Here is a 12,134-nt window from a genome sequence, read left to right as displayed (position 1 = left end):
CGCCTCAAGCTTCAGCTCTGCCATGGTTGACCACCGCGCATGCCGCGTCCAGCGCTGCTCCAACCACTTCTAGACGGAGCCCGTCGTCGCCCCTCATGTGCGCCGCACTCGCGCCACCAACATGGCCACGGTGACCTCGCTTGCCTGCCGCAACAACCGGCCCGCAGGCTGCGCTCCTCATGGCGCAGGAGCTGCTGCGCTACCGCCCCACCAACGTCTACGACGCCTGGCTCGCCCGCATCACCGAGCTCATCAAGGTCGCCGGCGACGGCCCGACGCCATCCCGCTCCCTTCCCTCCCCGTCGTCGCACGATGCACGGGCGCGCCAGGACGCGCCACCTCCACCTTCGCGCCATGACGGCGCGCCACGCCAACGTCGGGAGCACTCGCCTGAGCCCTCCCACGGCTCCTCTCCGCCGCACGGCGACGACACGAGCTACCAGATCATCCAGCGCGCGCCTAGATGCATGGGTGCTCCTCGAAATGCAGCTCAAGCGCCAAAACCGCACCATCCAGGAGGTCACGGCCGTCGGGCACCAGAACCGCGCCGCCCTCGCCGGCGGCGTCGTCTCCACCGTCGGGGGCTGCATGGCCTTCACACATGAGCTCCGCCGCGTGGTGTGGCCCGCGAAGTTCAAGCCGGAGATGCCTCCCCGCTTCGATGGCACCGCCAACCCCATGGAGTTCCTGTCGCTCTACTCCTTGAGCATCCAGGCCGCCGAGGGTGACGACAAGGTCATGGCAAACTAGTTTCCCATGGCCCTCAATGACGCGGTGCGCATGTGGCTGATGAACCTCCCTGAGGGCTCCATCTCCTCGTGGGAGGACCTGTGCCAGCAGTTCGTCGCTAACTTCAAGGGCACGTCCGACCGCCCTCTCGTGCTCAGCCGTTTGCGCGCCGTCCATCAGCGCCTTGACGAGCCCCTCCTCAAGTACATGCAGCGCTTCAGCCAGGTGTGCAATAAGATCCCGTGGGCCTCCGACACCGCGGTCATCGCGGCCTTCTCCGCGGGCGTCACGGATGTTAGGATGCTTGAGAAGCTCGCCATCCATGACGAGCTCAACACCGTGGTCGAGCTTTTCGACCTCGCCGACAAGTGCGCCAAGGCTGAGGAAGGCCGCCTTTTCGCCCACAACGACCCCAACACCAGCCTCGACATCGCCAAGCCCAAGGGCAAGGACACCAAATGCAAGGGCCCTGCCATGCTTGCGGTGGAGCCTGAGCGGAAGCGCGGCTGCAACCCCGACGAGACCCAAAAGGACGACCGTCCCTTCTGCGCCTATCACAACATGCACTCCCACGCCACTGAAGACTGCCATGAGCTCAAGGTACTTCGCGACAAGCGGCGGGAGAAGCGTGGCGACAGCACGCGGCTCGGGCCGCAGCGACAGCTGCAAGGGAGGACGCTGGAAGGACCGTGACAATGACAACAACAACTCCTGCCAGGGCTAGCGAGACCGCTGTCGGCAAGCTAGCCCTCACGAAGCCAACCCTCCGCAGGCCAACGCGGCCCTGCCGCGCGCCAACCGAAACATGGACAACGATGACCTGCCTGAAGAGGATGTCGGGGGCTACCAGGAGCCACGCACGATGGCTTGCATCCTTGGCGAGGCTCGGGCTCCCCCTCCAACCACCACTTCAAGCAATTCTTGAGCGAGGTGAACACGGCCCTCCCAGGGCCTGCAGACGCCAAGCCCCTTAAGTGGTCAGAGTACGGGATTTCCTTCGACCACACCGATCACCCCAAGTCCACGAAGTCTGTGGGCACCATCCCTCTGCTGTGCACACTCACCATCAACAACGTGGCAGTAACCAAGACACTCATCGATGGTGGCGTTGGCCTCAATGTGATCTCTGTGGACACCTTCGAGCTGCTCCAGGTGCCCTATGAGCGCTTGATGCCCACAAGGCCCTTCTCCAGCGTAACTAACGGCTCCACGACGCCCCTCGGGCAGGTGCGCCTCACCGTCCGCCGTGACAAGAAGGACGTGATGTGCACCCTCGAACACGCCTACAAGGTCGCCGCCACCGCGTACTCGGCAGACGAAGACGAGGCGGGACCCTCCGAGGCCGCCCCTTGAAGAAGAAGCCCCAGCTCTCCCAGGTCTGCGTGGAGACCAAGAAGATGTCACTGGGCGGCACCACCGCGGGCCCTTCCCTCACCATTGGGGTCAGCCTCTCTCCCAAATAGGAAGGTGCGCTCGTCGCCCCCCTCCGGGCAGGTGCTGATGTGGTCGCCTAGACAGCATCAGGCATGTTCGGCTTGCCGAGGGAGGTGATCGAGCACCACTTAGCCGTGTGTCATAATGCACGGCTCGTGAAGCAGAAGATACATCGCCAGGAAATTGGGAAGCAAGAGTTCGTCATTCAGGAAATCGAGAGGCTACAAGAGGCAGGGGTCATCCAGGAAGTGCTCCTCCCCCCCCTCCGAGTGGGTCACCGGCCTCGTCGTCGTCCCCAAGGCCAGTGGCAGCAAGCTCATGTGTGTCGACTTCATCAACCTCAACAGGGCCTGTCTCGAGGACCCTTTCCTCTTGCCGTGGGTCGGGAGGGCCCTGGGCCCACTCCATCACCCGCGCATGCCTTTCGTCCTGGAGAATGCGGGGCCATCTTCACAAGGCTAATGCGCATGAGCCTAGAGCCCCGGGCTGAAGAAGCTGACGAAATGTGCGTTGGCGGCGCACCAGGCGCTGGGCCCTGAGACCAAGGGTTTCCTGAAGTACACCTTTCTGTGCATCAGCAAAACTTCGTTTTCTAAATATTTGCAAGTACTTGTCATGAAGTGCCCTCGAGAGACGTGCGCACTCACCGTCTTCCCTCTATGTGCCACGCAAGCGGGGCCTAGATCCGGTGCATGTGCTCAGGTCAGACCCAGCAGCACCATAAACCCAAGCGGCCGAGCTCTGGCTCGCACGCCTGCTCCCACTCGTGTCACCTCACCAAGGTCCTTGGTACATGTATCCTCGTGTGGTACCCATGAGTAACCTGGAGAGCGCGCGCCACCTCATTATTTGCCAACGTTTGGCAGTCTCGCTAATGTAGGGCACCGAAGGCCTCGGCCCCCTCTCCACGGGCGGTCCCACGGGCAGCGCACCGCGGCAAAGGGGGCCTCGCCAGCAAACATCCCTGGCGAGCCGTGCCCTGCAGAGGACACCCCGCCGCGTCACAGCCTAATATGCCAAGTCTGGCACGCCTGCGCGGACCCAGCAGCGGCACCTCCCGAATTCTTTCCTTCACGAACCCCGCGGAGGGCCGACTTATCCCCTCGCGCGAGCCGCTTGTGCATTAAAGGGGGGCTTCCTGGGCATCGCGCCTCGGGAGCCCTTACCTCCCCTCGTAGCCCTACACCCTCTGGCCTTGTCCGGGCACGCGTCCCGACATACCAGCGATGGTCGTAGCTTCGCTCGGGGGCTGGGTCCTAACGACATAGAGTACCGGGGCAAGCAAAGGGGGAAGAGTAGGCCTAGCGAGGGGTGTAACGCACGACAGGAATGCCAGGCGAGCTTGGCTGAGGCACCATCTTTACGCTCCCGTGGGGTTGCTTCGTTTTTTGTACAGGAGCAGAGGAGCTCACCTCCTAGGCATGGAGCTCCCGCGCGTCCGTCGCGGCTTTCAAGGCACCTCCAGTGACTAGCGTCCTGAGGGCCCAGACGACTTCAGAAGTGCCCCTCTTCAGGTGGCCTCGAGAGCGTTGCTTCCCGAGGCGACCGCCGCACCACCCTCTGCTCCGGCCAGGGGCCTCATTGAATGACGCCCGTCGCAAGGCGCGACACGCGGACGGCGACACCGCTAAGAAGCCATACCCGAGAGCTAAGTCTAATATGCCGCGAAGGCCACCCCTGACACCTCTCGAGTTCGTCCCTTCGCGACCTCGCGGGGTGCCAATTTTCCCTTTGCACAAGCCGCTTGCGCGTTAAAGGGGGGCTTCCCGAGCATCGCGCCTCGGGAACTCCTACCTCCCCTCAAAGTCCTACACCCTCTGGCCTTGTCCAGGCACGCGACCTGACATACCAACAATGGTCGTAGCTCGCTCGGGAGCTGGGTCCTAACGACGTAGAGCACCAGAGCATGCAAGAAGGAAAAATAGGCATCACGAGGAGTGCGCACGATAACAAGTCCTCATAAAGCATCATCCTCACCCTCGTGAGGCCACATTAATCTTGCAGGAGCAAAAGAAAAAGAACCATCTGCAAGGGCCCGACCCAGGCACTAGGCGCGCCTAGTCGGAGTCGATGTCTTCTCTCTTAATGCTTCGGGAGCTCTCGTCGTTTCTGCTTCCGCTGGTGGGGTCAGAGTGGCTCGCACTTCCGCCAGAGGAGTCGGTGCCGCTTCTGCTCTCGCTCTCCACGCAACAGTCCATGCGGCCGCCAGAGACCTCGAAGAACTTCATGAAGAGGGTGGCCGCTCCGTCGTACCTGAATTGCAGGACCTGCCCGTGCCTCAGGTCGTGGGAGCGGGCGAACGGTTTCCACACCTGCGCCAAGAACATGAAGCCGGCGGGGGAGAACTCCGCCGCCACCAAGAATGGGCCATTGCAACACCCGTCTGCCTGCAGCCACAGGCCCAAGGGCTCGTCGTCCTCCATCACCCTTGTGAAGGAGTCCAGGAGACGCAGTCTGCTGTAGGGCTGGTGATGCAGCCCTATGATGAACTCGTGCGCCACCTTCTTCGTATGGGCTCCCGCCCGGGGCGAGAGAGCGCGCGCTCCGTCGTGCCCCCCGACCACGAACGCCGCGCCGCTCGCGGCCACGGGCCGAGGTTTTCCCGCGGGCGCTGGAGCCAGCCTCCACGGCGGTAGTCGCAGAGCGCGTCCTGCCCCGAGCGAGAACCCTCGTTACCGTGCCAAGGGTGCGGGCGCGGCCCTTGCCCTTCTTCGGAGCCGGCGTCAGCGGCAGCACCTCCTCCAACACTGCCTTCCTCTTAGCAGCGGCGGAGAGCTTTCTCTTGGGAGCCATGGCGGTAGCGGCGGAGATTGGAAGCAAAGGGAGCAGAGGAGCAATGCGCAGGAAGGCGGACATGGAGATGAGGAGCAATGATGCGCCTTCGCCCTACAACAGGCTTTATGGCCAAGGCAACGGTTACCGAGGAGTCGTGGGGAGTGGGGGCGTCCCCATCCCATCATGCTGCCACACGTCCCTGCCTGGGCCCAACAGTTCTAGGACCCACGTCGTTACGTCCCTCCCCAACGAGCAAAAAGTGCGCGCGGCGGGCTCAGGGGCTAGTGTCGGCCCAGTGGGAACCAGGGTACCACGGGCCACCTGCCTACGGTCCAGGAGGGGTCACTTGGCCCAACACATGAGGCAGCCCACCAACGGGCGTCGCGAGCTGAGAGCCTCGCGAGGGGCTCTCCCCAGCAGAGAACTTCACCGTTTCAACCACCACCACGGGCTGCTTCGCAAGACCGCCCCCCATGGGGTGCCCCCTCTTGAGGCTTCCCGGGGAGCCGTGCGAGGCGGGAGCCACCCGTCACGTGGGTGACATCGACAAAGCAGGCGCCAGCTTGCGCGGCAGGGGCAGTTTCCTTTTTGGTGCTAAGGGAGCAGCCATGCCTACCTGCCCCCAAAGCAAGTCCCAAGGGTTTCCCTTTGGTGATAGAAGACCAAGACGGCAATGCGGCAGGACAGAGGTCATCATGGAGCCCCTGGCACGTCATGGATAACACCTTTTGGAGGCGAAGACTACCTTTTGTCCGAGAAGCACCGGCGCCTATCCCCTTTCGAATTGCCGCGCTGTGGTAGCCCTTCCCGCTCATATCTCTGGGGAAGAGGCCCAAGGTGTCGATATAAGGGACAGGGCGGCCACTGTAGAGAGGATGGGTTCCTCACCTCCTACTCAAACCCTAGCGCCATGGCTAGCACCCTTGAGCTCCGGCTCATCTTGTAGCTCCAAGAGTTCTTCCCACAAGCAAAATACAACCAAGCAGGAGTAGGGTATTACACCGCAAGATGGCCCGAACCTGGGTAAATCCTCGTGTCTTCGCCATGCCTAGCTCGTAGCCTCGTAGACGCAAAGCCAGACCCGTAGAGCTCGATGAACTGCAGCCAATCTGGTTCGTCCACACGAAATCTAATAGATGAAATCCCAAAAAGAGTGATTGCACTAGTAATACAAGAAGTTGTCCAGGAAGTTCAGTTCCAGACATCAAGTATCAAACTTTACACTTGGGTATATGATGTTGCATAAATGGCACTCCCTCTGTTCATTAATATAAGATACGAAGTATTTTCTAGAATTGCCATAAGTCTAAAAAATGTCTTATATAAATGAACAGAGGTTGCACAAAACAGCTCAGCCCAACCACGCGAGGCCAACGTGGCACGCCATGTAGTTTTTTGAAAACTTGCAGTTACAACTTATTTCAGAATAGCCACTGGCCCTAAATTCTCAAATTGAGCGTCAAATCCCTAGCTCAATCATCGTTCCTCTCGTCCCTAAATCCAGGGGGCACTCATGTCACCCCTCTCACATGTCCCCTGTCCCACTCACTCAACCCAGGGACGACGCCATGGCCGAACGACGAGGCAGAGGGCAAAGCCAGAGGACGGCACTGCACATGGCATTGGTGAAGTGCACGTCTTGCCAGGAAAAAACATGGTGATGTATTTCCAAAGTGAACTAATGAACATCATTGCTTACATTGCAAGATCCGATTGAAAGATGTCAAGTTTCTAAGTATTTGCATGAACATATGTGAAAAAGGGCATTGTAATCCTAACAGAGCAATCTATCAAAACAGTAAACTACTGATCATTTACCACTTAATACCATACAACATTCGCAAATCTACTACGAATTTGTGCCACTAACTACCAGTTACAGAGATTAATCAAGAGCATGAAAACCCTAATTGAAATTGACAGAACGAACTGCAAAGAGCACGAAAAACTACAGGCCACAACCACAACCAATTCCGGCTGCACACATCCCTTCCCCTCCCCCTCAGGTGTCGCTCACGCACGAAAAATAATGCCCAAACACTCCAGATTAAAGTGGCATTCCACACCGGCGTCATGTGAGTGGGTCGGGCTGTTTTGTACTCCCTCTGTAAACTAATAGAGGGAGTACCATTTATGCAGCATCAGCTACCCAAGTGTAAAATTTGATACTACTTGATGGATGAAACTGAACTTCTTGGACAACTTCTTGTATCAACAACGCAATTCACCCTCCCAGAAAGGTAGTGTGACAATATCACTACCAATTCCAAAATGACGAAAATATGCACCTTTCTGTCCCCAAAATGGGAATTTCTTCACATCGGTACAACCTGACACCCTGGACTACTTATTATATCATCAAAAGTAGGTGTCCATCTTTAAAGCAGTCTACACATCATGTTTGCGCAAGAACGCTAAACAACATTGCAATAAAGATGCTCGCTTTGGACAAGATTGCCACCAAGCATTGCAAAATTATGCTTCCCAAATCAGAACCATAAGGACTCCAAATGGACACAATAGTTACCTTCCTGATGGTGGCGAGAGCGAGCAGCCACTCAAGCTTGTCAAGAGTCGCCTCGTCGGCCTTGTCGAAATCCACCTCAACCCTCCCATCCACCTCCTGGATCCACCCGCCGATGTCCTTCATAATGACGACCGCTTTCCCCTGCAAGTCCATCGGCAGCCGCGACAGCTCATCCTTGAGCCTTGTCCTGCGCATGGCGACCGGCGGCGGTGATGGGAGCGCCTCCAAAATGGAGGCCTACCCTGACTCGAAGATGCGAGAGAGCTTAGCAGCACTCTCGTACACATCGTCTCCCTTGTTGTTGTAGGTCATGGCGTTGCTGAAGGTACGCTGGACATCCTTGGAAAAGCAGAGCAGGTTCGGGTAGCGACGCAATTCAAGGCGGCGGCTGACAGTGCCGAGATCCATGGGTTCGGCGATGACAGAGAGGTAGTCGCGGAGTTCGAGGCTGTGTGTATCCACCGGCTTGGCGAACACCCACCCATCCTCATGTTGCAGCAGCTTGTCCAGCAGCCTGCGACAGCGTTCGTGGGCACGGGGAAGATCAGCGGCGGCGAGGTGGTGCATAGGTTTCGTAGGGAAACCAGGCGGTGCTACGGGCGGGCTGCTTTGGGACGGCATAGGGCCGGCCGAGAGGATTTGGGTGGGAGTCAATTTGGGTCAATTTCAAACCACGAATCCGGCCGGATGCCATCAAACACAATAACGTCCTTAGGGCATGGCCAATGCATAGTCCCAGGATGATGTCTCATATGTCATATAGGATCGGTGTCACGAACTTATCTACGCGAGATCGGAGCCGAGAGGGGAAGGGGATGAGATCGAGACTTGGAGAGAAGCTTCTTTCCAAGGGAGGAGGTACATATTAGGTGAGAGGGAGTTCAGATTCAAACACACACACATCGCATGCCCTGCCTACTGGCCTACAGCTGGCTATATAGCTGCGCTCCACTTGTCAACTTGCCTTACAGGTGGGTCCATGCCACATGGCAGAGGGGGTCCACACCATCACGCGTCCACCGCATCATCTCCTAGTGATGTAGGTGTGACATTCCTCACTCCTTCAGAACGAGCGTCGTCTTCAGGTTCTGCTTGCTGCTCCTCATCGCCGGCCGGTGGTGCGTCCCACGCTGGTGCTTGCGGAAATCGACGGCGAAGGGTGTCATAGTCCTCCCAAATCATCGTCGTCATCTCGTCGTTGCACCAGTGCACCTTGACCTGCACCAGGGCACTGTTGCCGCGCTTGAGCATGCGCCACTCTAGGATCTCCATCGGTTCGTCGTTGTGGCCAGCGAGATCTGGGGGTCGTGGTAGCTCGGAGAAGACCGGTGTATAGTTGGGGGTGAATGGCTTGAGCTGGGATACGTGGAAGACTGGGTGGATCTTGATGTCCGCTGGCAACTCCAGTTTGTACGCCAGCTTGTCGATCTTGTCGATCACTAAGAAGGGCCCGAAGTACTTGTACACCAGCTTGGCACAGGGTCTGTTCATCACCGACGACTGCGCATAGGGCTGGAGCTTGAGGAGAACAGCGTCGCCCACCTCGAAGGAGCGATCCGTGCGGTGTTGATCAGCCTGCTTCTTGAATCTGTGCTGGGCATGGAGAATGTGCTCGCGCAGCCGCACCGTGTGCACACCCCAGTCCTAGGGCTCGCCCTCGATCATGGGCACCGTCTTGTCGTCCCAGAGTGCCATGGCGCCCAGGTTGGGCTCGACGCCGTAAAGGGCTTTGAAGGGGGAGCATTTTATCGAGGAATTGAACGACGAGTTATAGTAGAATTCTGTTGTAGGCAGCCATCGACGCCATTGTTAGGGCGCATCGTGCACGGCACAACGCAAGTACATTTCCATGCACTGGTTGACGCGTTCGCTCTGGCCATCCGTCTGGGGGTGATACGCCGTGGAGAAGAGCAGCTTGGTGCCTGCACTGGCAAAGAGTTCGCGCCAGAGTGCGCTGGTGAAGACGCGATCGCGGTCGGAGACGATGGAGCTCGGAATGCCATGCAGCTTGACGACCTCATCCCAGAAGACCTTGGCCACCTAAGGGGCTTTTAATGGGTGAGCGGAATGGAGTGCGCTGATTTGGTTAGTCTATCCACAACCACCATGATAGAATCGAAGCGCTCCGACGATGGCAAGCCTTCCACGAAATCCATGGTGAGGTCGTGCCAGGGAGCTGACGGGACGGGCAAGGGTGTGAGCATGCCCGCCGGATTGGATTGCTCGTGCTTGGCATGCTGACAAACTGGGCACTACCGCACATAGTCGGTGACGTCGGTCTTCAAGCCTTCCCACACGAAAAGTTTCTTGATGCGCTGGTAGGTGGCCATGGAGCCAGAGTGACCACCGACCGCGCTGTCGTGCAGAGCGCTGATGATCTTGGTGCGCAATGCCGTGTTCTTGCCGATCCACAAGCGCTCCTGCTTGCGGATGAGCCCCTTGTAGAGCTTGTACCCATCGTCGTCGGGACTGTGGATCGCGAGACGCGCCAGGCGATCCTGCGCATCGTCGTCCGTGGCATAGGAGTTTGCCACTTCCTGAACCCACGCGGGCTGGCGGATGGAGAGCGCGTCGAGGTTCAGAGCCGCGCTCACGCGAGATAGAACGTCAGTGGCTCCATTTTCACTGCCGCGGTGGTAGCGGAAGTTGAATTGGAGCCCCACCAGCTTGGCCATGGCCTTGCGCTGCAGTTCGGTGGCGAGCTACTGGTCCTGCAGGTTGCATAGGCTCTTGTAGTCCGTGATGATGGTGAACGGGCCACGTTGCAAGTACGTGCGCCACTTATCGACGACCATCATGACAGCGATGAACTCCTTCTCGTACGCCGACAGCCTTTGGTTGCGCACGTCCAAGGCCTTGCTGAGAAACGCCATTGGGTGCCCTTCCTGAGCGAGCACCGCGCCGACGCTGGTGTCGCACATGTCCGTCTCAATCGTGAACAAGCGCGCAAAGTCTGGGAGCGCGAGCACGGGCGCGGTCACCATTGCACGCTTGAGGAGATCGAACGCCACCTGCACCCTCTCTGTCCACTCGAAGCCCTTCTTGCTTAGCAAGCTAGTGAGCGGCTTGGTGATGATGCCGTAGTGCGCAATGAACTTACGATAGTAGCCGGTGAGGCTGAGGAAGCCATGAATCTCGGTCGCGTTGGTTGGGGAAGGCCATGCCACCATAGCTTGCGTATTCTCGGGGTCTGTGGCGACACCATCCTTGGAAATGATGTGGCCGAGGTAGGAGATGTTGTCCTGGGCGAAAGGCACTTGGACTCCTTGGCGTACAGCTGGTGCTCTCGGAGCAGGGCGAGGACGAGGCGAAGGTGCTCCAGGTGCTCCTCCAATGTCTCATTGAAGATCAAGATGTCATCAAAGAATATGATTACAAACTTATGCACGTACTTGGCAAAGATTGCATTCATGAGGCACTGGAAGGTTGTCGGGGCATTCGTCAACCCGAACGGCATGACCTTGAAGTGGAAGTGGCCATGGTTCATCTTGAACGTCCTCTTCTCCTTGTCGACCGCGCACATGCGTATCTAGTGATAACCAGCGCGGAGGTCCAGCTTGGAAAAGAAGGCTGCTCCGGCCAACTCGTCGAGCAATTCGTTCACGATGGGCAGGGGGAACTTGTTCTTGACCGTGGCGTCATTGAGCTGGAGATAATTGACATAGAAACGCCAGGTGACGTCGTTCTTCTTGACGAGCAGCACGAGCGCGGCGAAGGGACTCATGCTGTGCTCGATGACGCCGGACTGGAGCATCTCCTGGACCTGACGCTCAATTTCGTCTTCTTGTAGTGGTGAGTAGCGATACGGGCGCGACTTGGCGGGGCGCGCGTCGTCCACCAAGGTGATGGCGTGATCGTAGCGGCTATGTGGAGGCAAGCCCTTGGGGTCGGCGAACACGGCGGCGAAGTCTGTCAGAACGCTCTGCACGCTTGGTGGCACCTTGGTCGCTTGCGGCTCCGGTGCACGGGGCAAGTCCAGGACCACCATGTACAAAATGTCATTGCCTGCTTGCCATTTGCACAATTGCTCGGGCTCGATTTCTTCCATCTTCTCGTTCTGCTTGGGTCGAACACCTTGCAGGGTGATCATGGCGCCGTGGTGCTCGAAGGTCAGTGTCTTCTCGAGCCAGTGGCAGCTCATCGGGCTGAACTGCTCCAACCAGTTCATGCCGAGCACGCCGTCGTAGGCCCCCAAATCCAGTTGCCTCATATCGGTGGTGAACGTGTGCCCTTGAATCCACCAGTTCAACCCTTGAACCATGCTGTCGCAGGTCATGAGCTCCCCGTTGGCCACTCGGACCTCCACTGCTGGCACGGGTACAGATGGTGCGTGCACGCGCTCAGCGAATGCCTTGGAGACGAAGTTGTGCATACTCCCAGAGTCCACCAATAGCAGCATGACTTGATTGCCGATGAGCATACACACACGAATGGTGCGCGGCGACTCAGTGCCGGCAATAGCGTGCGTGGAGAGCACGCAGCACTCTGGTGCGAGATCTTGATCAGCTGGCGCGTCGAGCAGATCCAGGGCATGAACGACATTGTCACTTAGCACCTTGCCATAGTCCCCGACCTGAATTGTGAGCAGTTGAGTGGCCGACTTGCATCGATGGTCGCGGGAGTAACGATCACCGCACTTGAAGCAGAGCCCGTTGGCACGTCGGTGCTC

The 12,134-nt window shown here is 58.4% G+C and overlaps 1 protein-coding gene and 1 pseudogene across 1 annotated transcript; both read right to left on the bottom strand.

The window, feature by feature from the left end:
* Positions 1-4,220: 4,220 nt before the first annotated feature.
* Positions 4,221-8,107, bottom strand: LOC125548461 (uncharacterized; annotated as a pseudogene).
* A 1,610-nt stretch (positions 8,108-9,717) lies between these two features.
* Positions 9,718-10,140, bottom strand: LOC147979991 (uncharacterized). The gene has a single exon (XM_087515426.1). It carries the CDS (start codon positions 10,138-10,140, stop codon positions 9,718-9,720), a length of 423 nt encoding a protein of 140 aa, XP_087371552.1.
* Between the last annotated feature and the right edge of the window lie 1,994 nt (positions 10,141-12,134).

The sequence above is a fragment of the Triticum urartu genome, chromosome 3A (genome assembly GCF_056163025.1).
Source record: "Triticum urartu cultivar PI428250 chromosome 3A, HENAU_Tu73, whole genome shotgun sequence".
NCBI classification, from domain to species: Eukaryota; Viridiplantae; Streptophyta; class Magnoliopsida; order Poales; family Poaceae; genus Triticum; species Triticum urartu.
The sequence above is the reverse complement of the archived record's forward strand: the minus strand, read 5'-3'. Positions and strand labels throughout refer to the sequence as shown.